The following is a 27,331-nucleotide window of genomic DNA, read 5'->3' as shown; positions in this document are numbered from 1 at the left end:
CTCATCCCATTCATTGTGATTTTCTTATTGCTTAGTACCAGAAGTTTCTTTTGTGTGTGATAAAAATGGTGTTAAATCAGTGGGCCCAGAACAGTGGCTGAAGATCAGTCAGGAGGGGCTCGTTGGCTTGAGAATGAAACATTTCATATAGTAGTGCTACCAGGAATAAGCTCAGGTTCCTTAATAAACCAGACCATCCTGAGGGGATGAGGGAGTTGTACTCCAAAGCTTGCACTGCAAGTGACCAAAGTTTAGTGGAAAACTTTGAAAAGATTCTATTAAAACCCAATTTTCCTTCTGTATATCATGCACTCTGTGGTGCACTTTCCCTGCTCCCTCCTTTTTTTCCCCCCCCCCATTACTGGCACAAAACCAGGATCTTTGTTTTGACAGAGCTAATCTGCTCATGCTTTCATATGGGCCCTTGGGCTCCTCACCTGTGGAAAGATCCATGGCAGCAGAAAACCTCCTGAGCGGGTGCCACATCATCTCCTGAAAGGGAAGAAATCAGTGGCCTCCCAGAGGTATGGACTCCAAGCACTCTGCTTCCTGAGGACTTAGGGAGAATAGGAACTATGGATCCTGCACAACCTCCAGCAACCTCCTTTTGTGTTGTCTTCTGAGTTTTCCCTCTCTTGTCAGCTGGGCTTCTTCAGGAGAACCTGTGTGATCTGCTCTAGGTGATCCTTCTCTGGCAGGGGGATTAGACTGGATGAGCTTTTGAGGTCCCTTCCAACCTCTAACACTCTGTGATATGCTGTATGGACTGCTTTGCTTTGGCTGTGCCTCCTTCCTCTCCCTAGAGACAAAAGAGCACCCTAGACATTGACTATGTTTACCTGCAGACTTCTCCAGTGAGAAAGATGTAAAGCAGCTGGTGACCCTGCCAAATTTGACAGCAAGCTTCACAACAGACGGGTACGCCTCTGAGATCTCCTTGCTGCTTATGGCTCCCCTGCTGAGGCAGGATGATCAGCATGGGCTAATGTCAGGCACTAATCTACTCCATGAAGTCTTTACCCAGCCAACAAAGAGAGGCAAAAAGTCAAATTCAGATGTGTAGGACTTGAGGTCCAGAATTTATCTTAGTCACTGGGCATCACCCACAGATGAGTAGGAAAATAGAGTAGAATAGAATTAACCAGGTTGGAAAAGAGCATTGAGATCATCAAGTCCAACCTATCACCCAACACCATCTAATCAGCTAAACCATGGCACCAAGTGCCTCAGCCAGGCTCTTCTTAAACACCTCCAGGGATGGTGACTCCACCACCTCCCTGGGCAGCACATTCCAATGGCCAATCTCTCTTTCTGGGAAGAATTTCTTTCTAACCTCCAGCCTAAACCTCCCCTGGCACAGCTTGAGACTGTGTCCTCTTGTTCTGCTGCTGGTTGCCTGGGAGAAGAGACCAACCCCCACCTGCCTACAGTCTCCCTTCAGGTAGTTGTAGAGGGCAATGAGGTCTCCCCTGAGCCTCCTCTTCTCCAGGCTAAGCAACCCCAGCTCCCTCAGCCTCTCCTCATGTGGCTTGTGCTCCAGGGTAGTGGTTGCTGTGTGATAGGGAGGGTTTGCTCGTGCTCCTGCCTGGCAGGGTGTCTCTTTAAAAGTCTGTTTAAAGAGTGCTGATTCACATCAGAGCTGGGTTTTTTGTACCTAGCCAAGTAAATGACTGTGCCCAAAGTGAAAGGTGAGTTTGTCATGAATGAGAACAAACCTTGGCTCTGTCTGCTTCTGTCATGTCATCCCACCTCACCCAGAATTAGGTCATTCTGGCTGTATAATGTCCGTGTGGGTTCCTGTGGCTCCCAGGCCAGGCTGCTGTGTCGTGGAGTCGCTATGTCTAGCACAGGAATTTTTAATTCATGGCATTTTAAGTCAGGAAGCTTGAATTTAATGTGTAGTTGTGTCCTGAAAGTGTCTGGATACTTCAAAGCCTTGAAGTTCAGAACTGCACAGTTCTGAGTCTTGGCTTCTGCTTCGTTGGTAGGAAAATCCCCATCCATTTCGCTGGAGCTGGTGTTTCATCCACTGTATTTTCAGGCTTTGTGTGGTGTCTTGCAGCTGAGATCTCCTGTTCAGGAAGGTTGAAGAACTGTGGCAGTGCACAGAGCATCTCTTGCCCAAAGCTTTTTGCCTGTGAAGTAGCAGGCTAAGTCAGGCTGAGCAGAGACCCCAAACCAGGCCCTCCTATCAAAGTCACTATCAAACTGTTATGCCCAGCCTCTCCCTTTGGTCTGTTGAATCTTGAATGAGAGCACTGAAGCACTGCTGCTGTTTTAAGGCAGCCTTCCTCAGTGGGCAGGAGTACCTCACTGCTGAGATGCCAGCAGGGCTTATGCTCATCAATGCCCAGTGTGGTCTTGAGAACATGCAGAGCAGAATCACAGAATGTTATGGGTTGGAAAGGACCTTGAGAGATCATCTGCTCCAACCCCCCTATACCAGATCACATAGGAGCACAAGCAGAGGTGCCTGAGGAATCATGAAGGCAGGAACTAAGCATCCAGCATGGAAAGGTCAACCTCTCTGGAGTCAGGGAAGCCAAGCCAGCACTGCAGTTCTGCACTGGATTGTTTGATTCGTGCTTTGTGTGCCTGTGTCTTTGTGTGGGTCTGAGCCAGGAGCACGCAGGAAGCCATAAAACCAGGGGCAGAGTGGGATTCCTTCACTTTAGGAAGGATGTTGAGTTGCTGGAAGGTGTCCAGAGAAGGGCAAGAAAGCTGGGGAGGGGTCTGGAGCACAGCCCTGTGAGGAGAGGCTGAGGGAGCTGGGGTTGCTTAGCCTGGAGAAGAGGAGGCTCAGGGGAGACCTTCTTGCTGTCTCCAACTCCCTGAAGGGAGGTTGTAGCCTGGTGGGGCTTGGTCTCTTCTCCCAGGCAACCAGCAGCAGAACAAGAGGACACCGTCTCAAGCTGTGCCAGGGGAAGTTTACGCTGGATGTTAGGAAGAAATTCTTCCCAGAAGGAGAGATTGGCCATTGGAATGTGCTGCCCAGCGAGGTGGTGGAGTCCCCATCCCTGGAGGTGTTTAAGAAGAGCCTGGCTGAGGCACTTGGTGCCATGGTTTAGTTGATTAGATGGTGTTGGGTGATAGGTTGGACTCGATGATCTCAAAGGTCTTTTCCAACCTGGTTAATTCTGTTAAAGAAGCTGATGGGCTCTGTGTAACTTGTGGGTTTCTCTGACATAAAATGATTAAGATTCTATTATTATCCTCAGTGAGCCTGCCCTTGCTGAAATGAGATTCTGGTTCTTGGTTTGTGAGGGAGGCAAGAAGAGGGAGAAAGCTGTTTTCTGAGCAGCAGTCTCCTATCTGCCTTTTCCCTTGCTCTCTTTCTGTCATGCTAGCAACTTTTTAAATGCTCTGCAGCCACCTAGAGGAAAAATATGCTTGATTGAAGTTAATTTTCTCTGAGTGAAGCCAGGGAGTGGGCTCAGCAGAGTTTGAGAATGTGAGTGTCTCAAGTAGTCAGCCTGTTTATTGTTGTATCACGAGAGCTCCTTGGAAACATATACAGCGAATCACCATCAAAGGCTGAAGATAGCTGCAGTTTGTGTTTATGCTTCAGAAAGATTTCCTGCTTCGTGTTCTCCTTGTGCTTCTTCTTGGATATCTCATATTTTTTATCTCAGATAGCAGGGGCCACAGTGTGTTTTGTCAGTAGAGAGGAGGAGATGATCTGCTTTGAATTGTGATTTTTGGAGGATTTAAACCTTGCATCATTTTGGGTGTGTGTCTCGGGACTGTGGCAATATTGCAAATGCTGTATCTAAATGCTGTATCTGATTGGCTTTGTGAGCTCTCAGTGTGCACTTGCAGCCCACAAAGCCAATCAGATCCTGGGCTGCATCAGGAGAAGTGTGGCCAGCAGGTCGAGGGAGGTGATTCTCCCCCTTTGCTCAGCTCTGGGGAGACCCCACCTGGAGTACTGTGTCCAGTTCTGGAGCCCCTATTACAAGAGGGATATGGAGATGCTGGAAGGTGTCCAGAGAAGGGCCATGAGGATGAGCAGAGGGCTGGAGCACCTCTCCTATGAGGACAGACTGAAGGAGTTGGGGCTGTTCAGTCTGCAGAAGAGAAGGCTCTGAGGTGACTTAATTGTGGCCTTCCAGTATCTGAAGGGGGCCTACAGGAAGGCTGAGGAAGGACTTCTCAGGATCTCAGGTAGTGATAGGACTAGGGGGAATGGAATGAAGCTGGAGGTGGGGAGATTCAGGCTAGATGTGAGGAGGAAGTTCTTCCCCATGAGAGTGGTGAAGCCCTGGAATGGGTTGTCCAGGGAGGTGGTTGGGGCGCTGTCCCTGGAGGTGTTTAAGCCCAGGCTGGATGAGGCTCTGGCCAGGCTGATCTAGTGTGGGGTGTCCCTGCCCATGGCAGGGGGGTTGGAACTAGATGATCCTTGTGGTCCCTTCCAACCCTGAATGATACTATGATACTATGATACGGCACTTAGGTTTCTCCAGGGCCTTGACTTCAAAACTGCACAATAACTCTTGAGCTTCTATCTATCCAGGATGTTTATAAGCCTCTGAAAACCCTCTGGATTTTCTCAGATGAGGGCTGTCACACGCTACAGACTAATGTGCCTCTCTGTCTACCAGAGTGAAAGCCATGCAGTCGCATCAGAGTCGTTTAGTCTTTGCCATGCTCATGTGCACAATCACAAAGTCTGGCTGTTGGTTGAAAGTCTCAATTGAATGGTAGATATAAAAATAAGTCTGTCCTCTACAAATGGAGTTGAGATTACTTCTTTTCCCTCTCTCCAGATGTAAGAGAATGGGGGCTGTCTGGAGAAGAGAAGGCTCCAAGGAGATCTTATTGTAGCCTTCCAGTGTCTGGAGGGGGCTACAAGAAAGCTGGGGAGGGACTTTTGAGGGTGTCAGGACTGGGGGGGAATGGAGCAAAACTAGAAATGGGTAGATTCAGATTGGATGTGAGGAAGAAGTTGTTCCCCATGAGGGTGGTGAGAGACTGGCACAGGTTGCCCAGGGAGGTGGTGGCAGCCTCATCCCTGGAGGCTTTGAAGGCCAGACTGGATGTGGCTGTGAGCAACCTGCTGTAGTGTGAGGTGTCCCTGGCCATGGCAGGGGGGTTGGAACTGGCTGATCCTTGAGGTCTCTTCCAACCCTGTTCTCTGATTCTATAAGACGTGGCAGTTCAGTCTCCACTCGTGCCTGAGGGAAGTGGAGCCTGGATGGATTTTTCTTTCAAAAGGAAGTCTATACATGCAGAAAAAGATAACATTTGATGTCAGTTACATAATTCAGTGATGATGGATTTTCCATGGTAGCTATGCTGATCTCTCCTTCTGGGAAGAATTTCTTCCTCACATCCAGCCTAAACCTGGCCTGGCACAGCTTGAGACTGTGTCCTCTTGTTCTGGTGCTGGTCGCCTGGGAGAAGAGACCAACCCCCACCTGGCTACAACCTCCCTTCAGGTAGCTGTAGACAGCAATAAGGTCTCCCCTCAGCCTCCTCTTCTCCAGGCTAAGCAACCCCAGCTCCCTCAGCCTCTCCTCATGGGGCTTGTGCTCCAGGGTAGTGATTGCTGTGTGATAGGGAGGGAGGGCTACAACCTCCCTTCAGGTTCTCGTGCATACAGTTGTCTATTTGCAATGCCAAGACTTTAAAGGTTAAACTCTTCATGACCCATCACAACTGATAAAATAAAACCTAAACAAAAATAAATAGAAATAAAGGAGGTGAAAAGTCTCTGCCACTTTCTAAAAGGACCTGGGAGTGCAAGGGGCCAGCTCTTGCAGGGCTGTGGGCGGTGTTTCCATAGGAGTTTCTGGAGGCAAAAAAAAGAATCCCCTCTCTGAAGGTGGCAAGTCAGCTGCTCAACTGTGCTGTAACCTTCAGCTCTAGGAAATATTCTGAGTCATGCCAGATGCATCTTGGAGCCCAACATGAGATTTCATTGTCTTCCTCAGTCACAGTTCAGTTATTTCCCCATGGAGGGTTTTTAGCCAACCTTTCCATTCTCGGCAGCAAAAAGAACAGATGCCTGGATAGATCCAAGCACAGGACACCAAAAGCCTACTTGTCACAGCAGTGATAGAATTATCATGAAGAATCATAGAATCAATAAGGTTGGAAAAGACCTCAGAGATCATCAAGTCCAACCTATTACCTAACACCTCATGACTAACTAAACCATGGCTTCAAGTGCCAAAGTGCCATGACCAGTCCCTTTTTGAACAGCTCCAGGGGTGGGGACTCCACCACCTCCCTGGGCAGCACATTCTAATGGCCAGTCTCTCTTGCTGGGAAGAACTTTCTCCTCACCTCAAGCCTAAACCTCCCTTGGCACAGCTTGAGACTGTGTCTTCTTGTTCTGTCTGAGGTTTTCTGTCAGAAGAGACCAATCCCCACCTGGCTACAGCCTCCCTTCAGGTAGTTGTAGCTGACAATAAGGTCTCCCCTGAGCCTCCTCTTCTCCAGGCTAAGCAACCCCAGCTCCCTCAGCCTCTCCTCACAGGGCTGTGCTCCAGACCTCTCCCCAGCTTTGCTGCCCTTCTCTGGACACCTTCCAGCAGCTCAACCTCTTTCCTGACCTGAGGAGCCCAGAACTGGACACAAGACTAAAGGTGTAGCCTAACCAGTGCTGAGTACAGGGTAGAATGACTTCCCTGCTCCTGCTGGCCACACTGTTCCTGATAGAGGTCAGATTGTCATTGGCCTTCTTGGCCACCTGGGCACACTGCTGGCTCATGTTCAGCCTACCATCAACCAGTACCCCCAGGTCCTTTTGTGCCTGGCTGCTCTCCAGCCACTCTGCCCCCAGCCTGTAGCACTGCGAGGGGTTGCTGTGACCTGCATGGGAAGGCTGCTGTTCTGTTTCATTTGTTCCTTGGTCCTTCCTTCTTTCCTCCTTTGAGCACTGCTGCTAGGTGTTCAGAGAGATTATAAATAGGTGTTAGGGCAGTGCTATCCTGAGGACTTTCAGTTTTATGCAGTGGTAGAAAATGTTCCAGAACGTTTCATTGTTCATTTTTGCCATAGTCTTGTGGGTGATGTTGGGTTCAAGCAATAAATTGCAGTTCTGGCACAGGATGCCCTTATGGAAAGGTTAAAAACATCCCCAGAACACTCTTTTTTTTTGGCTTTCTCCAAAGGCTTTTGAATAATAGATGGTTTTTTTTTTTTAGCAGCATGCAGGGTAGGCTTGTGCTGAGATTGTGCAGCACAGTGTATGCTTTTTCAGAGCTCTGCATGGACCTGCAGTTATTCAATGGCTGGAAAATACCTTTTTTTTTCCTTTGGTGAGCAAAGCATGGCTTCTGACTCTTCTTAAAGGAGCTGCATATATAAAGAGATCCAAACTGAGCTGCTGTCTGCCTCTGCTGCATTGGAAATACCACCAGCTTTTAATGCATCCTTTCTCCTCGCTGACTGAACTCCTCTCACTGCTTTGGAAGGACGCCTTGGCAAGGCAGGGCTGGATGTGGATATCTTGTGTGATTCTGTTTAATTATCTGAGTGCTAAGTCAATATCTGGAGCAGGGACAATTGGACTCACAGGGCTCTTCAGTGTGTGTGTGGAATATGACTGCTCTGCCCTAGAAATCTCACACCACATGCAGCTCTTGCCCTTTGTCCTTTCTTTCTTCTTGGCTCCATGTGGCCACACTGTCCGTGGTTGACCCAAAGCTGCACAAGCCCCAGGGATCAGGATGAAATTTGAATGCCTGCCACTGCAAAACTCCTCCTCTGCAATCTGCCAAACCCAGCTGTGACATTCTCAAGCAGGATGACCAATGCTCTCTGTACAGCAATGAGATTTCCCCACGGAAAGCAATGTGCCTGCAGTAGCTGTGGCATGCAGCGTTCACAGATGAGCTGTGAGTCCTTTTTCTGCTTCTCTCTTCTAAGGGATTGTTTTTTTTCAGAGCCAGTGTAGGACTCCTTCTACCATAGGAGAGTCTCCAGTACAATGCTCCTGTAAGCTGCCTGCCACTTCTTCTGGGCATTTTTCTATTTAGGGGAAGAACAGGTCAAAGCTCTGGCCTGGCAGTGCTGGGTGACAGCAGCTGCACATGAGCCAGCAGAGTGCCCAGGGGGCATGGAAGGCCAAGGGCATCTTGGCTTGTATCAGGAACAGTGTAGCCAGCAGGACTGGGGATGGAATTCTGCCTTGTACTCAGCACTGCTGAGACCTCCCCTCGAGCACTGTGTGCAGCTCTGGGCCCTCACTGCAAGAGAGAGCTTGAGGTGCTGGAGCAGGTCCAGAGGAGAGCAACCAGACTGGGGAAGGGACTGGAGGGAAAGTCTGATGAGGAGAGGCTGAGGGAGCTGGGGGTGTTCAGCCTGGAGGAGACTCAGGGGGGACCTTATCACACTCTACAACTACCTAAAGGGAAGTTGTAGTCAGGTGGTGGTCAGGCTCTTCTCCCAGGCACCTTATGACAAGACCAGAGGGCATGGCCTGAAGCTGCACCAGGGGAGGGTTAGGTTGGATGTTAGGAAGCACTTCCTCATGGAAAGGGGAATTAGACACTGGAATTGACTGCCCAGGGAGGTGGTGGAGTTGCCATCCCTGGATGGCAAGAGTTCAAGGCAAGATTGGATGTGGCACTGAGTGCCGTGGTCTGATCCATGTGGTGGTGTTGGGTCCTAGGCTGTACTTGGATGATCTCTGAGGTCTATTTCAGCCTCAATAATTCTGTAATTTGGTGATTTAACTTTGGAATGGATGTCTTCATCAGATCCTCCATTGAAGGCAGCATTGCCGTTGTTCTGTCGTGTGGGAAAAGCACAGAGGGAGTGTAGATAAATTTCCCTGCTCCTGGAAGAAATGATCCATGAAAATTACTCCCTTTGCTGCATGAAACAGTCTGTTCCCCAGGCAAGTGCTTTGAAGAGATACTCAGTAGATGGAAGGGCTTCTGTGTTTTCAGCAGCCTTCAAAATCACCTTCTTCATGAGTTGTTCGCTGCTTTTGCATTAGGAACAGTAAATTCTGTAGAAAGACTGATCTCAAGCCTCAAAGCTCTAAGAAGTCTCTGACTCTGTGTCCCATGTGTCAGTTCATCAGTAAGATTAAACCTGCACACGCAGACAACAGAGAGCTTGCCACAGCACCAGCCCTTTCAGAGACTGGGGAAAGGGCTGGAGGGGAAGTCTGATGAGGAGAGGCTGAGGGAGCTGGGGTTGCTTAGCCTGGAGAAGAGGAGGCTCAGGGGAGACCTTACTGCTCTCTACAACTACCTGAAGGGAGACTGTAGCCAGGTGGGGGTTGGTCTCTTCTCCTAGGCAAGCAGCACCAGACCAAGAGGACACAGTCTCAAGCTGTGTCAGGGGAAGTTTAGGGTGGATGTTAGGAAGAAGTTCTTGCCAGCAAGAGAGATTGGCCATTGGAATGTGCTGCCCAGGGAGGTGGTGGAGTCACCATCACTGGAGGTGTTTGGGAGGAGACTGGATGAGGCACTTGGTGCCATAATTGAATTGATTAGATGGTGTTGGGTGATAGGTTGGACTTGGTGATCTTGAAGGTCTTTTCCAACCTGGTTAATCCTGTGACTCTGTGATTCTTACCACCATATGGTAGCAGTGATACCACAAAGTTGTCCTGAGCTGACTATGCAGGAAAGTAGTTTCAGATGATCTAACAAAGCCAGCATGGAGAGGGCCACTGCATCCTCCAAAGGCACTTTACACCCAGTCAACTGAGAAATTGTGCAAGACTACAATTGCTAAGGAGGCCAGCACAGTGGCAAGGGGGACAGCTGCCTTTTAAGCTTCTGCAGCCATTATCATTGCTGGACAAATCCAAATCCCATCTGGAAGTGTTTAAAGTGAGACTAAATGAGGCACTTGGTGCCATGGTTGAGTTGATTAGATGGTGTTGGGTGATAGGTTAGACTTGATGATCTCAAAAGACTCTTCCAAGCTGGTTAATTCTGTACATTGGAATGTGGCTCATCTCATGCTCTTGCCTTGTGAGATACCTTCTTCTCTAGATGGGGCCAGAAATAATGGCAACTCTTGGAAACTTTGTAGGAAACCCAGCCCCTAACAAACTTTATTGCAACAACATGATTGCAGACAGAAGCCCACTGGCTTCTATTTTTTTTTCTGTGAAGAAAGGGAAAAGAGGTCTGCTTTTGGATCAGGAGAAATGCATCCCATGTGTTGCTGCTGAACTGGGAGCTCTTCAGTGTGATTATAGGAGCCCAAAGTGGCTCTCGTGCCTATTTCCATAGCCAGGGCTAAATTAGGCTGAGCTTATAGTTGAACTCTGGTTTGGCATACCCAGTGATGAGGCTGTCCCAACGATGATGTCTCACAAGATGGTGGGGCTGGAAATGAATCCTTGTCTCTAGGCAATGGCCCTTGGGAGTTTGCAAGGGTGTATCTTACCCTGGGTGTAAAGGACAAATCCCTTCACCGCCTGCGGCATCGTCATAGGAGCACAGAATCATAACATGTTTTGGGGCTGGAAGGGACCTTCAAAGATCACCTAGTCCAATTCCCTGCAGTCAGCAGGGACATCCCCAACTAGATCAGGTTGCTCAGAGCCCTGTCAATCCTCACCTTGAATGCTTCCAGGGACTGGGGCTTCTGCCACCTCTCTGGGCAGCCTGTGTCAGTGCTTCCCAATCCTCTTCATGTACATCAGATGGATGTGGTGATGCACTATCTCATATTGCTTTTGTAAAGTCTCTTGAGACCTGTTGGTGGAATGAGGAAGATGTTAGTGTTTGCCATCAGTGTAGAGCCACTTCCTGAAGGTAGCAAAGGGTTTGAAGAACGTATCACACTCCTGTCCTGAAATATGGGGGGGAGGGGGGACAAAGAGAAGAAGGCTAAAAGAAATATTCCCTCCTCAAACGAGTGGTTCTGATTGTGTGTGCAGCAAAGGAAACAGAACTGCTCATCTTCAGCAAGTGAACATCTGCAATTTCAATCCCTCATGGCATGTTCTAAGGCTGCAGGCTTCGTTGCTGTGATCTTTTCTTCTTCTTTTTAATGGTGCATGTAGCACAGGACTCAGTTCTTTGCCCTTTGTGGGACTTGGAGGCTTTCCATGGTTTAATGTGAAAAAGGGCTGTTGCTGAAGGAGCTGCTTAGCCAGTTTGCTTTGAAGATGTGGCAGCAGAGCCTGTGTGTGCCTTGGTCTCCCTCAGGGGTGTGTCCTGCAGCTGCCGGATGCCTTCACTTCCCTGGATTTCCCCTTGCAACAGTTTGTGATTACACATAGCCAATTAGAGCCGTCCCTGACACACACCCTGCAGGGCAGCAGGCACAGCAGCAAAGGGAACAGCAGGAAGGTACCAGTGGAGGACAGAGAGGTTTGCTGTGCCCTGGTGCTTGTTCAGAGCAGGGTCTCCAGGTAAAGGCACCATCATGGATGACTAGAAATGTACATCTATGCCTAAAAGAGATTTGCTTTTGGACCACAACACAGAGTCACAGAATGGTTTGGGTTGGGAGGGACCTCCAAAGGTCACCCCCGCCTACAGTCAGCAGGGACATCCTCCACTAGGTCAGGTTGCTCAGAGCCTTCTTGAGCCTGACCTTGAACACCTGAAGGCAGGTTGTAGCCAGGTGGGGATTGGTCTCTTCTCCCAGGCAAGCAGCACCAGAACAAGAGGACACAGTCTCAAGCTGTGCCAGGGGAAGTTTAGGCTGGATGTGAGGAAGAAATTCTTCCCAGCAAGAGAGACTGGCCATTGGAATGTGCTGCCCAAGGAGGTGGTGGAGTCATCATCACTGGAAGTGTTTAAGAAGAGCCTGGCTGAGGCAGTTGGTGCCATGGTTTAGTTGATTAGATGGTGTTGGGTGCTGGGCTGGACTCAATGATCTCAGAGGTCTTCTCCAGCCTGGTTAACTCTGTATTCTGTATGTACATCTCCCCCAGCTGCCAGTCCGTCTGAGCTGCCAGGAAGGGCTGTCACTGGAGAACAGCAACAACGAAAAGGAAGGTTGTGTTTGGACTGAATTGGCTTGGCAGCTGTGGGTGTAGCTCCCTTCACTCTCATTTCCCATTGAACTGTACTTAATGAATTAATCCAATTGAAAAATAATTAGCGGTTGTAATTCGTTAACCAAACCACCACAGTGTGATGAGTGCTCCTCGGCCAAGCCTATGGCTGCCTGAGCCCAGCAGCTGTCATTAGGATTAAGCACTTGAGGAAAATCAAAATCACAGAAGTGATTTGGTGTGTAATGAATCAGGGGCTTGTTTGTGTGGCACAGGGCAGGCTGCCTTCTTCAGCCAGTGCTGCACTCGGTGGCGAACGGTGCTGGTCCAAGCCACAGCCTGTCTGAATCACAGAGTGGTTTGGGTTGGAAGGGGCCTTAAAGATCATCTGGTTTCAACCCCCCTCCCACTGCCAGGGACACCTGGCCACTAGATCAAGAGAGGGGTCCCTGCCCGTGGCAGGGGAGTTGGAACCGGATGGTCTTCGAGATGCCTTCCAACTCTGACAGTTCAGTGATACTATGGACTGAGGGCAAGATTTTCAGAGAGCCACGTCCCTTGTCCCTGCCTCCTAATGACTCAGCATTTCTGAATCTGCATTGCTGTCTTTGCAGGAGCATCCCAGCATTTTGCAGAGGCAGAAACTGCTGCCTGCCAACCCAGCAGCTCTTGCCAGTTGTGTTTCAGGTCTGTGCCAAGGGGGCACATGTTGTGGATGAGCTAACTTGAAATGCAGTGGTGGTGACACACGCAGTAGCAGTTGCACTTAAGGCTGTGTTAGCAGCTTTGCTCCCTGCTATGCTGGCGTCATCTTACACAACGGAAGAAGATAGTGGCAATCACAAGTGCCTGGGGAAATTCCCAGCGGGAGAACTGCTCAATTATGCAGCATCACCTCTGCTTCTTTGGTGTTTCTTAAAGTCTGGCATGTAGCAGTGATGCTACTGAGAAAAACAGGTATAGAGCTCTTTAGAGGCCTTCAAAGGATCTGGGGGTTGCCAGCTGGCTAAACACGAGCCAGCAGTGTGCCCAGGTGGCCAAGAGGGCAAGGTGGCCTGGATCAAAAATAGTGTGGCCAGGAGGAGCCGGGAAGTCATTGTGCCCCTGTACTCAGCACTGGTTAGGCCACACCTTGAGTCCTGTGTTGAGTTCTGGGCCCCTCAATTTAAGAAGGACTTTGAGATACCTGAATGTGTCCAGAGAAGGGCAACAAAGCTGGGGAGGGGTCTGGAGCACAGCCCTGGGAGGAGAGGCTGAGGAGCTGGGGTTGTTTAGCCTGGAGAAGAGGAGGCTCACAGGAGACCTTATTGCCATCTCCAACTACCTGAAGGGAGGTTGTAGCCAGGTAGGAGCTGGTCTCTTCTCCCGGGCAAGCAGCACCAGAACAAGAGGACACAGTCTCAAGCTGTGCCAGGGGAAGTTTAGGCTGGATGTTAGGAAGAAATTCTTCCTAGCAAGAGAGATTGGCCATTGGAATGTGCTGCCCAGGGAGGTGGTAGCGTCACCATCCCTGGAAGTGTTGAGGAAGAGCCTGGACGATGCACTTAGTGCCGTGGGTTAGTTGATTAGATGGTGTTGGGTGCTAGGTTGGACTTGATGATCTCTGAGGTCTTTTCCAACCTTACTGATTCTATGAAAGGGGGGAAAGGCTGGAGGTATTATCTCCCTCTCTGGAAATATTCAAAACCCGCTTGGGTGCATTCCTGTGTGACCTGCTCTAGGTGCTCCTGCTCTGGCAGGGGGGTTGGACTGGCTGAGCTTTCAAGGTCCCTTCCAGCCCCTAACATGCAGTGATTCTGTAACCTGGGGAGAAGGCACCGTGTCTCAGCCATGGCACAGCAAGCTATGTGCTTCTTGCCTGCAGATGTCACCCGCTCAGCACTGCTGCTGTCATTATTGCTAAAATCATTATTGCTTTCCAGGGAATCATAAAACCCCCAGTCTTTATCTTATGTTGACACAAAATCATTACAAAAATAGAGTCTGCTCCCCCCTGCTGTGGTCTGAGTTGTCTCTGCCTGGCGTTTCTTGGATCTTTCTCTCACCTCCCAGTTTCTGTCTGCTTCACTCCCTGGTTCTCTGCAGAGTTCTCTACATCAGAGCAACACATCAGCAAAGATCTGAGCTGTTGGGATGTGACAGCAAAGACACATTTGACTTCCCTGCCACTTAGCAGAAGTTGCTGTTGTATTGAACAGCAACTGTGTGACTGGCAAGTAAACAACTCCAAACTTCAGACAGGTATCTGCCAAAGCTCTCCTTGCTTGTTTGTTCTGCAGGTCCTGTGTGACAGACATGTGTGAGTGCCCTGTCCATAAAAACTGCTACTGTGAGTCCTTCCTGGCCTATGCCCGAGCCTGCCAGAGGGAAGGGCTCCAAGTCCAGTGGCTACCGGAGCAGAACTGTGCAGGTAAGAGTTTGGGGACCTCTGCTTTGTAAGGCACTGCTTAGGCTAAGGGGCTGCTATCCCTTTACTGGGGGAGGGAGGGAATCAAAAAAGGAACTGACTGGAGAGGACTGGGATTAGAATCATAGAATCACAGAATTGTTCGGGTTGGAAGGGACCTCAAGGATCAGCCAGTTCCAACCCCCCTGCCATGGCCAGGGACACCTCACACTGCATCAGCTTGATCACAGCCACATCCAGCCTGGCCTTCAAAACCTCCAGGCATGAGGCTTCCACCACCTCCCTGGGCAACCTGTGCCAGTCTCTCACCACCCTCATGGGGAACAACTTCTTCCTCACATCCAATCTGAATCTACCCATTTCTAGTTTTGCTCCATTCCCCCCCAGTCCTATCACTCCCTGACACCCTCAAAAGTCCTTCCCCAGCTTTCTTGTAGCCCCCTTCAGATCCTGGAAGGCCACAATTAGGTTTCCTTGGAGCCTTCTCTTCTCCAGACTGAGCAGCTCCAACTCCCACAGTCTGTCCTCATAGGAGAGCAGCTCCAGCCCTCTAATCATCCTCATGGCCATTAACAGTAGCAGGGAAGTTGCATTCTGAATTAAGGAGAAGACCTTACCAGGAAAGGTACTCACACATCAAATATTAGAAATGTTTATGTCACTTCAAATCTTTTCACCTCTACTGCTGACTATCAGAGACTCATAGAGTGGTCTGGATTGGAAGGGACCTCAAAAGATCATCCGGTCCAACCCCCTTGCAGTCAGCAGGGACATCCCCAATTAGATCAGGTTGCCCAGAGCCCTGTTGAGCCTCACCTTGAATATCTCCAGGGATGGGGCCTCAACTACCTCCCTGGGCAACCTCTTCCAGTGTTCCACTACCCTCATGGTATCTTAATTTGATATAGTGTCAGGGAGAAGTGCATGCCTTTTTCATTCAGGATATGTAAATGGTTGATGAAAGACAATGTTTGAACTCCTTTGGCCTCCTCTTAAAGCAGAGTTATATATCCAGAGACAAAGTGCATTAGGTTCAAGATGGGAAGAAGAGGTAATGTATTTAATGGGAATGTTAAAATCCAAACCTGCCTTGATATTGGTACTTGTATCAGACTCCCTGTGTGATTAGGAGAACAAGAGGACACAGTCTCAAGCTGTGCCAGGGGAGGTTTAGGCTGGAGGTTAGGAAGAAGTTCTTCCCAGCAAGAGAGATTGGCCATTGGAATGTGCTGCCCAGGGAGGTGGTGGAGTCACCATCACTGGAGGTGTTTAAAAAGAGCCTGGATGAGGCACTTGGTGCCATGGTTTAGTTGATTAGATGGTGTTGGGTGATAGGTTGGACTGGATGATCTCGAAGGTCTTTTCCAACCTGGTCTATTCTATTCTATTCTATTCTATTCTATTCTATTCTATTCTATTCTGTTCTGTTCTGTTCTGTTCTGCCTGGAGAAGAGGAGACTCAGGAGTGACCTTATTGCTCTCTGCAACTACCTTAAGGGAGGTTGTAGACAGGCAGAGGTTGGTCTCTTCTCCCAGGCAGCCAGAACTAGAACAAGAGGACACAGTCTCAGGTTGCGCCAGGGGAGGTTTAGGCTGGAGGTTAGGAGGAAGTTCTTCCCAAAGAGAGTTATTGGCCGTTGGAATGTGCTGCCCAGGGAGGTTGTGGAGTCACCATCACTGGAGGTGTTCAGAAGGAGACTTGATAGGGTGCTTGGTTGCATGGTTTAGTTAATTAGGTGCTGTTGGATGATAGGTTGGACACGATGATCTTGAAGGTCTCTTCCAACCTGGTCTGGTCTGGTCTGGTCTGGTCTGGTCTATTCTATTCTATTCTATTCTATTCTATTCTATTCTAATTTGCCAGCAATTGTGAGGAATTGTTTCCATGAGAACTGGTGGCCTGTGGTCATGGGCACTTGCTGTAAAGTGCAATATTGCAGATGAATTTTTCCCCTGATGATGATCTCTCTTAATTGAGGACATTCTGTAATGACTGGAAATGTGTTCTGATTTATGGAAAACAATTGACAGTAGGTGGAGGGGTGGGAAGGGGAAGAGACAAAGGTACTCACTGCTGGTCAAAAAGCTATTACTCTGCGGTCCATTTTGGTGACTGTGTGTGGCTCAGGGTCTCCTATTTCCACTTCAATTTCCTTTTCTGTGGGAGGCACAATAGCAGGGATGGGTGAGTGACAGAGCAAATTGCACTTGATCGACTATTCCCAAAAGGCTCTTGGTTATTTCCACCTTTTCTCCTTACAAAACAACAAGCCCAGTGCAAACAGGCTGTCACTAAGTGTAAGCCCTTTCCAAGGATGTGGTCTGGGGCGGCAGCAATAACGTGTGCAATTTCCACCTACTGATCTGCGAGCAGATCCATGCAGAGCCTGAACCCAGCATCCTGACTGGTTTGTGGTTGGTTGGTGTTTTTTTTTTAACCAAAACATTTCAGACCTAGACCTCACTGTAGCTGATGCTGTAAAAAGGAATGAAAACCTCCAGTCCCTGCCTTCAGGAGTTTGTACAAGTGGTGGCACGTCACGACTTGACTAATTGAGGCTCCTTTTCACAATTTTTGTCTGGCATTTTACCAAAGCCAAGAAAAGTTTCTAAGGCAAAAAAAAAAAAGAGGAAAAGAAAAAAACCCACAACAAAACAGTCCTTGAGAGAATACTGTGAAGGAACTTAAGCACACATCTCCCATTAAAGTTAATGAAAGAAGTGTTTAAAGCCACCTAAGGAGTTTTTTAATCACGGTGCAGACTTCTAGAGGGAAAGGGGAGGTCTTGTGGAGCAGAATAGAATACAGAATTAAGCGGGCTGGAAAAGACCTTTGAGATCATTGAGTCCAACCTAGCACCCAACACCATCTCATCAACTAAACCATGGCACCAAGTATAGTAGATAGAATAGAATAGAATAGAATAGAATAGAATAGAATAGAATAGACCAAGTTGGAAGAGACCTTTGAGATCATCAAGTCCAACCTATCACCCAACACCATCTCATCAACTAAACCATGGCACCAAATGCCTCATCCAGGCTCTTCCTAAACATTTCCAGTGATGGTGACTCCACCACCTCCCTGGGCAGCACATTCCAATGGCAAATCTTTCTGGGAAGAATTTCTTCCTAACCTCCAGCCTAAACCTCCCCTGGCACAGCTTGAGATTGTGTCCTCTTGTTCTGGTGCTGGTTGCCTGGGAGAAGAGACCAATCCCCACCTGCCTAAAACCTCCCTTCAGGGAGTTGTAGACAGCAAGAAGGTCTCCCCTGAGCCTCCTCTTCTGCAGGCTAAGCAACCCCAGCTCCCTCAGCCTCTCCTCACAGGGCTGTGCTCCAGACCCCTCCCCAGCTTTGTTTCCCTTCTCTGGGTACATTCCAGCAACTCAACATCTTTCCTAAACTGAGGGGCCCCAAACTGGACACAGGACTCAAGGTGTGGCTTGACCAGTGCAGAGTACAGGGCAGAATGACTTCCCTGCTCCTGCTGGCCACACTATTCCTGACATAGGCCAGGAGACCAGAGATAAGCTATGTATATGCAAGTACCCTCCAAGCACTGGAGTGTCCAATGCTGAACAAGTAGCAGCATCTTCCGCAGTAGAACACAGGAGGTTCCACCTCAACATGAGGAGACACATTACGCTGAGGGTGACAGAGCCCTGGAGGAGGCTGCCCAGAGAGGTTGTGGAATCTCTTTTTCTGGAGACTTTCCAAACCCACCTGGATGCATTCCTGTGCAAGCCTGCCCCAGGTGACCCTGCTCTGGCAGGGGGTTGGACTGGATGATCTCTGGAGGTCCCTTCCAACCCCTAACATTCTGTGGTTCTATGATTTGGTGAGCATTAGAGTGCATCCACTGCATTCCATGTGATACCAGTGGCCAGCATCGAGGTTTTAATCTTTACCTTACTTCTTTTCTCCCCCAGCCCTCATAGTTAACATCTCTTGTGTCCCAGTTCTGGGTGAAGGTTGGTGGGGGTATGAAGTGATACATCCACAAGCAAACTCCAGCATTCTGTGACTTTCATTTCCTGCTTGACATTTTCATAGCTGGTGGGATGCTTGCAAGAGCTGTGCTGTGAGGAAAATGGAGTCTACTTATTAGCAAAGTCAGGTTTTAATTATTCTTTTGTGTGTTATAAAAACCTGATCTTGTGTGGCTGCCAGTTCCTCTACCCTGACTGCTGTACTCTTAGCTCATTTTTATAATCCTTAGAAAGCTTGTGCTGTCTGCAGGGCCAGCCAAGCAAGATGCTCAGGAGGCTGGATTACTTCTCCTGTTCCCTGCCGTGCTCTTCCTCCTCCCACACCGTGGCCTCTAAGTCCACTGCACAATACTGCTGCTCAAGGTTTGAGGCTGGCTCAGTAAGGGGGATGTCAGCTGTCATTTAACCAGAGGGATGAAGAGAAGAATCTAAAGTGTAAGGAATATGGTTAGGGCAAGAAAGGGCTGGTGAGATCTGCATGGGACTGAGGAAAAAGGCTTTCCTTGGGAAGTAGTAGGGAGCGAGACCTTTTAGGATGGGCATAGGAAGAAATACAATGGGTACTGAGATACTAGATGCATTCTTGTGCAAGCCTGCCCCAGGTGACCCTGCTCTGTCAGGGGGGATTGGACTGGATGATCTCTGGAGGACATTGAGATACTTGAACATGTCCAGAGAATGGGCAACAAGGCTGGGGAGAGGTCTGGATCACAGCCCTGTGAGGAGAAGCTGAGGCAGCTGGGGTTGCTTAGCCTGGAGAAGAGGAGGCTCAGGGGAGACCTTATTGCTATCTGCTACTATCTGAAAGGAGGTTGTAGCCAGGTGGGGGTTGGTCTCTTCTCCCAGGCAACCTGTGACAGAATGAGAGGACACAGTCTCAGGCTGTGCCAGGAGAGGTTTAGGCTGGAGGTGAGGAGAAAGTTCTTCCCAGCAAGAGAGATTGGCCATTGGAATGTGCTGCCCAGGGAGGTGGTGGAGTCACCATCCCTGGAGGTGTTCAAAAAAGGATTGGATGTGGCACTTGAAGCCATGGTTTAGTTTAGTCATGAGGTGTTGGGTGATGGGTTGGACTTGATGATCTCTGAGGTCTTCTCCAGCCTTGTTGATTCTATGATTCTGTGATGTGTGAGGAAGAAAGAAATAGGAGACCCAGTGTGAGAGCAACAAGAAATAAGAGAAAGTGAAACATGCAAGAGGGAAAGAAAAGATACAAATGGAAGGAAGAGGTAAGAAAAGGAAAGGAGATAGGACAAAAGAAAATTCTTTAGCCCAAGAAAGGCTTAGCAGGCAGTTTGCAAAGTGCAGTTAAGTAAACTGAAGGGGGGAAAAGCCTTGAATCATAATAAATGAAGGTTGAATTTCTGAGGGTGCTGAGAGAAAGAAGACTCAAGGCTGGCAGATGTGGAGGTGGTGGAGCCACTGTCTCTGCAGGTGACCTGGCATGCTGGGACATGGTTTCATGGCCACAGTGGTGTTAGCTCAGTGGCTGCACTCAGTGACCTTGGAGGTCTTTTCCAATCAAAACCATTCTGTGATTCTGTGGCTACACAGGCAAGAAGAAAATGCAGTCATGGACTATAATGCAGTGCAAAGCCCACATGGTAGCACTGAAGTGCTGATGTGTCCCAACAGCCTCACCAAAATGGAAGAGTTTTCTGTTTTTCCCAAGTGATTGGTTGAATTAGAGGAGGATGAGTATGCATCTTCTCTCCTGCTTCCCCTCTTCTCTGCTAAACAATCCCAATTCCCTCAGCAGTTCCTTCTAAGACTTGGTCTCCAGACCCTTCACCAGCTTTGTGGTCCTTTCCTGGATGCACTTCAGCAGCTCAATGTCCTTCTTGTACTGAGGGGCCCAAGCCCCAACTCAGTATTCCAGGTGTAGCCTCACCAGTGCTGAGCACAGGAGCACAATCACTCCCCAGCTCCTGCTGGCCCCACTATTCCTGATACAGGCCAGGAATCTCTTGGTCATCTTGGCTGCCCAGGCATACTGCTGGCACACGTTCAGCTGGCTGTCAACCACCAGCCCCAGATCCTTTGCTGGGCACCTTTCCAGGCACTTTGCCCCAAGCCTGTAGAGATGCTTTGGGTTGGTGTGACCCAGGTGCAGCACCTGGCACTTGGCCTTATTAAAACTCATCCAAGTGATCTTGGCCCATCGATCCAGCTTGCCCTGTCCAGATCCCTCTGTAGAGCTCTCCTGCCTTTGAGCAGATCAGTCTGGTGTCATCTGCAGACTCCCCTCATCCAGATAATTGAGAAAGATGCTAAACAAGGCTGGCCCCAAAAACTGAGCCCTGGGGAACACCAGCTGCCAGCTGGATTTGACTCCATTCACCACAACTCTCTTCTTGGCTGGGAAAACAAAACACCTTGAAAACCCCAAAACACCCTGAAAACCCCAAAACACCTTGAAAACCCAAACTGTGCCCAAATATTGGCTGAGAAATGCCTGTGCAATCAGATTTACCAACTAATCATCCACCAAGGAAATCCTTCAGTAGTTCCATGTTAGTTGTTTTGGCTTTTGTGCTTGGAGAGCAGGAATTGCTCCTAAATAATTAGGGCCAGGTCTGCAGAGAGCAGGTATAGACAGATATAAGTCTTCTCTCTGAAACTGCCAAACAGGCCAGGATAAACCAGCTCTGGTCTGAAAACCCTGTAGCCTTATTAGGCAGGGTTTATTAGCTGAGGCACAGTGCTGCATTGATGTGACTACATGGCTTCTGGGCTGGAGCTGGCTGTCATCCCACCAGCTCAGAAAGCAGTCTGAGGAGGCTCACATCTGTCATGCCAAACACATGTTGTAGAAGAGTGGAAAATTGCTGCTGGGGCTGGTGATGTTGCAAAGTGCAGTATTATTACCAACTTTTGTACTCTGCAGTTGGGGTTTTGATTCTTCCTTTTTGGTTTGTTGTTGTTTTTTTTTGCTAAGGGACTAAGGAAGTTATTAGGAACAGAGCTCAGTTCTTCCAGAGAGGAGCTGGCCTCGAGAGCTGGGTGCAAAGGCATTGCTTCTGTCTTTCATGTTTGCGTGGTGCTGATTTGTTGCAGCAGTCCCCAGGAAGCCTACTGCAGAATGTCTTTATTTTGCTTTTTTAAACTGTTGATGAAGTGGAATGTTCTGGATCAAGCACCCCACATGTTAACAACTGGAGCAGGCACCAGTAAAAGCCATGCAAGGGAACTTAAACAGCAGCCATGGCCCTTTTCTGATTGCTTTTTTTCCCCTTGACAACAAGTTAGTCATGCCACTAGAGGCTGCCTACAGCAGAAAACAAAGAGCAGATCTTGGACGTGGCAGCATGTGAAGGAGGAGGAGGTGTTTTGACATACCACATCCATGTGTGGTAGAGGGGAGCTGGGGAGTGCTTACAAATGTCCTGGCTGCCTGTAAGAGGTTGTTGTTTGCCCTGAGGGGCAGATGGGGAAGTGGAAAGGTGACCTTGGCCCATTTGCCTCAAACCCAGTGGCTGAGACAACAGCCAGAGCTCAGGTGGAATGAACAGGCCAGCTGTTACTGCAGCAAAGCTTTTTGAGAGGAAACCTGTGCAGCCTGGGAACTGAAGAGCAGAGTCCTTTCTGTATGGAACCTGCTCGCATTGAAGCCTAACCTTTCAGTCTGGGGTTGGTCCATTAGAGATCCTTTGAAGGGAAACTCAGGGGAAGGACAAAAGCTTCTAGTAAACAGCCCTCTTAATATAATTCACTTTGTGTGTGGACAATCACTCTCTTATCTTTCACCACCTTGGTCCTCCTTTCTTGACAGCTAATACTCCATTTGCAAAGCTCCTGGGAGCTCTGCGCATCTCTCCTTTCCCCTCTTGTAGAGAGGAGGTTCACTCTCTGTTCTTAGCACACCACACAAGTGCAGAGCTGGTTGTGAACCTTGTGCTTTACTGCATGCTCAGTATTGTTTGCATGGGTCTTTTCCCCCCTGCCTTCTAAATTTCCTGATTCCTTGAAATGTATTTTGAGTTCTCCCTTTTGTTTATTCCTTCTTTAATGTTATCATAGAATCAATAAGGTTGGAAAAGACCTCAGAGATCATCAAGTCCAACCTGTCACCCAACACCTCCTGACTAACTAAACCATGGCTCCAAGTGCCACATAAAATCCTTTCTTGAACACCTCCAGGGACAGTAACTCCACCACCTCCCTGGGCAGCACATTCCAATGGCTAACAACTCTCTCTGTGGAGAACTTTCTCCTCACCTCCAGCCTAAACTTCCCTTGGCACAGTTTGAGACTGACTCCTCTTGTTCTGGTGCTGGTTATCGTGTGGAGAGAGATGAAAATGTAAAGCCTGAAAAAAAGGTCTCAAAAAGCTTCTCAAAAGAAAGAGCTCTGCCCACATGATTGCAATGTGGGGTTTTTTTCCACATGTTTCTAAAATGATGGTCAGTAAAAGATGCCAGCAGGAGCAGGGAAGTCATTCTGCCTCTGTGCTCAGCACTGGTTAGGCCACACCTTGAGTATTGTGTCCAATTCTGGGCTCCTCAGTCTAAGAAGGATATTGATGTGCTGGAATGTAACCAGAGAAGGGCAATGAGGCTGGGGAGGGGTCTGGAGCACAGCCCTGTGAGGAGAGGCTGAGGGAGCTGGGGTTGCTTAGCCTGGAGAAGAGGAGGCTCAGGGGAGACCTTCTTGCTGTCTACAACTCCCTGAAGGGTGGTTTTAGGCAGGTGGGGGTCGGTCTCTTCTCCCAGGCAAGCAGCACCAGAACAAGAGGACACAGTCTCAAGCTGTGCCAGGGGAGGTTTAGGCTAGAGGTGAGGAGAGAGCTCTTCCCAGAAAGAGAGATTGGCCACTGGAATGTGCTGCCCAGGGAGGTGGTGGATTCACCATCCCTGGAGGTGTTTAAAAAGGGATTGGATGTGGCACTTGGTGCCATAGTTTTGTTGTCAGGTGGTGTTAGGTTTTAGGTTGGATTTGATGATCTCTGAGGTCTTTTCCAACCTTATTGATTCTATGATTCTGTGTTGCTCAGAGTTTTTAAGTAGCTTGCTCAAGTGCCTTCTCATATTAAAGCAAGAAAGCTTTCCCCCCATTCCCCCCCAATATCTATTTAATATTCAGCTGTTGATTCCCTGTAACTCCAGGCTCACTTTCTGCTGTGCTATCCAATTATTTCTTTTTGTGAGCTTGTTTAATATTTGTGTCCTGAGAGTTTTGTCTGCACCCTTGCCAGAATTCTTTCCTCAGGGCTGCTTCTCACATGAGCACAAACAGAGGCAAACTTGCAAGCAGCTGATGCTCTTCTGAGGAACCTTTTCCATTTGTGCTGCCTTAACACCAAGACTTCTGTCCCCTGTGATACACTCTTGTGTATTTCATCAATTTATTGCTGCCTGCTTTCTCTCTATGAATAATAGCAGTGCTGTAATGGTACTCTAGGGCAAATCTTCTCACCCAAACAGCATTTTTCTGCCTGGAACAGATCTGGTCTTTAAAGAAGTCTGCACCTCCAATGCCTTTCAATATGGAAGAAGCCTTCTTTATGCAATTGCCTCTCGCTGTGTGCAGCAGGACATGCTTGGGAGCCCTTTACCATCTATAAACTGCTTTATCCGTGTTTGGCTTTGCCATCAGGACAGCCATTAGGAAGAATAACAGGCTTTTATTCTCTATTGAACCATGGATTATTCTCCCCACTAAAAAGGCAGGTTATAAAAAGCTAAGAGTTTAAGTATCGATCTGGAGGGGGTGCAGTGCTTTTAGCTGCGCCCTCAGTGCTCTCCTGTATTGGCAAGGCATTGAACTGTCAGCTGCATAGATCAATGAATAGACACTGGAATCATTAAGTAGAAGAATCCTCATTGTCAGTGGTAAAATATCATAAAAGCCTGGAGCTAATTGGTTTTTAACATTTGGTTGGTTTAGCAATGGTGCTGCTGGGTTAGCATCATTGCCTTGGTTTGCTGGAATACACAATCCTGAAAGTATTTTAGGAAGAGGGAGTCTGATGTGGTGGAGGACTCTCCTTTCCCTTCTCCTTTCTGTAGAGATGGGAGTGACAATAACTGTCTGTCCTTGTAAATATCTCAGGAGTATGTGCAGGGTGAGTGCCCAGAGGCTGGAGCCAGGCTCTGCTGGGGGATGCCCAATGCCAGCACAAGGGGCAGTGGTGGAAGCTGAGGCAGAGAAAGTTCTATGGAAACAGGAGGAAACATTTTTGTTTCCCTGTGAGGGTGACAGAACACTGGAACAGGCTGCCCAGGGAGGGTTGTGGAGTCTCCCTCTCTGGAGATATTCAAAACCTGCCTGAATGTGTTCTGTGTGATCATGGTTTAGTTGTCTGCCATGGTTTAGTTGTTTAGGTGGGTTGGATTGGTTGATGGGTTGGACGCGATGATCTTGAAGGTCTCTTCCAACCTGGTCTGATCTATTCTATTCTCTTCTATTATTCTCTTCTGTTATTCTCTTCTATTATTATCTTCTAGTCTAGTCTAGTCTAGTCTATCCTATCCTATCCTATCCTATCCTATCCTATCCTATCCTATCCTATCCTATCCTATCCTATCCTATCCTATCCTATCCTATCCTATCCTATCCTTTCTATCTGCTCTAGACCCTGCTCTGGCAGGGGGGTTGGACTGGATGAGCTTTTGAGCTCCCTTCCAACCCCTAACAATCTGTGATTCAGTCAATCTTTGGTAAAAGGCATTGTAACAAATAAATAAACACTCCTAGGCCTTAAACAGAAAGGTGAGAGCTGCTTACAGACAGACCCATTGCCAAAGCATTCTGCACCATCAGCTGTGTTGTAATTCTCAACAAGTTTGAGACTGATGGGAACTTGCTACCGTTTTGATGAAGCATTTTGCTACATCTATGTTTTTGTTGCATGTAATGCAGTGGAGTCCCATTACAAGTAGAATTTCCCTTGTGATGGCTTAGAGCAAGACAGATTGCTCTTTTTCTTCTTCCCAAAGGGGCAAAAGGAAATGACTCACACAAAGGATTGGATAGGATGGGAAAGGTTAAATGGAAGTGCCATTTACATCTACATACAACTGTACAAAGCATAGCAAAGCATATAAAATACACCAAAATCCATAGTCTGGGCTTAACACAGAAGCTCATTAAGCCAAAGCTTTACACGAACCTCCCTTTAAACCAAGCTAACAAAACCCAAGCTTTCATGCCCTTTTCCAAGCAAGCCTCTCTGCTCTCCGTACCACACCATTGTGACACAGCACAAGATTTGTCGTGGCAGCTCCAGGCCCCAATTAGGCAGCTGCAGGCCTAATTGGCAGCATTGCCAAGGCTGACATCAGGCCTTGCTTTCCCCTCCAAAGAGATAAGAGCCTGGGCATCCTTCCTGGGAGGAGAGAGGGAGGGGGAAAAGGGAAGGAAGTGGATTTTGCAGCCTGTTTTATAGGGATGAAGGACTTACGGGTATGACATACAGCTTCCAGTCAGCCTCCTGGACACTTTGAGTCCTGTGTCCAGTTCTGGGCTCCTCAGTCTAAGAAGGATATTGATGTGCTGGAATGTAACCAGAGAAGGGCAATGAGGCTGGGGAGGGGTCTGGAGCACAGCCCTGTGAGGAGAGGCTGAGGGAGCTGGGGTTGCTTAGCCTGGAGAAGAGGAGGCTCAGGGGAGACCTTCTTGCTGTCTACAACTCCCTCAAGGGAGGTTGTAGCCAGGTGGGGGTTGGTCTCTTCTCCCAGGCAAGCAGCACCAGAACAAGAGGACACAGTCTCAAGCTGTGCCAGGGGAGGTTCAGGCTGGATATTAGGAAGATGTTTTGCACAGAGAGATTGGCCATTGGAATGTGCTGCCCAGGGAGGTGGTGGAGTCCCCATCACTGGGGTTGTTTAAGAAGAGCCTGGATGAGGCACTTGGTGCCATGGTTTAATTGATGAGATGGTGTTGGGTGATCGTTTGGACTTGATGATCTCAAAGGTATTTTCCAACCTGTTCTGTTCTGTTCTATTCTATTCTATTCTATTCTATTCTATTCTACTCTATTCTGTTCTGTTCTGTTCTGTTCTGTTCTTAGGAGGTCTGTAACTGTGGCTGTTAGTGGCACCCACAGCCTCAACCTGCCATATCCCTCTAGATGATTGCCAGATCAAAATGTGCTGTTTTGCTGTTTGCAGTAGAAGCCAGGGCAAGAGATGCCCAGCTCTGTGTAATGCTCACACCTGGTTCCTTTCCCCTGCCTTTCAGCTACCCAATGCAAGCACGGTGCGGTGTATGACACCTGTGGCCCAGGATGTGTCAAAACCTGTGACAACTGGAACGAGATCGGCCCCTGCAACAAGCCCTGCGTGGCAGGCTGCCACTGCCCAGCAAATTTGGTGCTTCACAAAGGAAGATGCATCAAGCCAGTCCTGTGCCCGCAGCGATGACACTCCCTTCTCTTCCCACGGACACTACCGCGGGTGCTCGCCGCCTCCCTTGGGTGCTCCCAGCCGGCGTGCAGGACTCCAGCTACTCACAGAGTGTAAATCTGCTCCTGTGTGTGTATTTATGTGTGCTTCTGTATCTGCACATGGCACCTAGAGGGCTATGGAAATGATACCTGTGTGTCCCTAGACGCACAGAGCTCGACACAAGTGCCCTCAACGTAAGTACAACCCAGATATTTATATATGTCCACACACACACACACACAAATATACAGCCTTTCTATATCTCATAAAAGGATGAATTGTTATATGTATATTTTTTGCTATAAAGTTTTATGTATTATTATTATTATTATTATTATTATTTCTAGGCCCCCTGCTCTGTAAGTCATTGTACAAATAAACCAGGTGTTTTTAATATAATATAGTGGCATGAAAAGATTGGATGGCTTTGCCATTGCCTAAGTTTGTCGTTTCCAAGGAGACTTTTCCAGGGCCAGAGCACTGCCAGACTGGATTAGTTTCAACACAGACCCTGGATTTACAGTTGTACAGGAAACACATTTCTCTCTGGAGATGGAGGATTTATCTAGGAATATTTCACGTGGGCCTTAGAGCCGCGCAGTGATTGGTGACAGTGCTTAAT

The 27,331-nt window shown here is 48.5% G+C and overlaps 1 protein-coding gene across 1 annotated transcript in view; it reads left to right on the top strand.

Moving 5' to 3' along the window:
• Positions 1 to 27,108, top strand: part of BMPER (BMP binding endothelial regulator) — a 209,491-nt gene extending 182,383 nt beyond the window's left edge. The window contains 2 exon segments of the mRNA XM_068168656.1: positions 14,206 to 14,336; positions 26,504 to 27,108. Coding sequence (XP_068024757.1) covers positions 14,206 to 14,336; positions 26,504 to 26,685 — 313 coding nt within the window. The 3' untranslated portion in view covers positions 26,686 to 27,108.
• The last annotated feature ends 223 nt before the right edge of the window (positions 27,109 to 27,331 follow it).

Source organism: Melanerpes formicivorus, unplaced genomic scaffold, assembly GCF_026170545.1.
Source record: "Melanerpes formicivorus ecotype bairdi unplaced genomic scaffold, bMelFor1.0.p_v2 SCAF_148, whole genome shotgun sequence".
In the NCBI taxonomy this organism is placed as follows: domain Eukaryota; kingdom Metazoa; phylum Chordata; class Aves; order Piciformes; family Picidae; genus Melanerpes; species Melanerpes formicivorus.
This window is presented reverse-complemented; position numbering and strand designations above follow the sequence as displayed.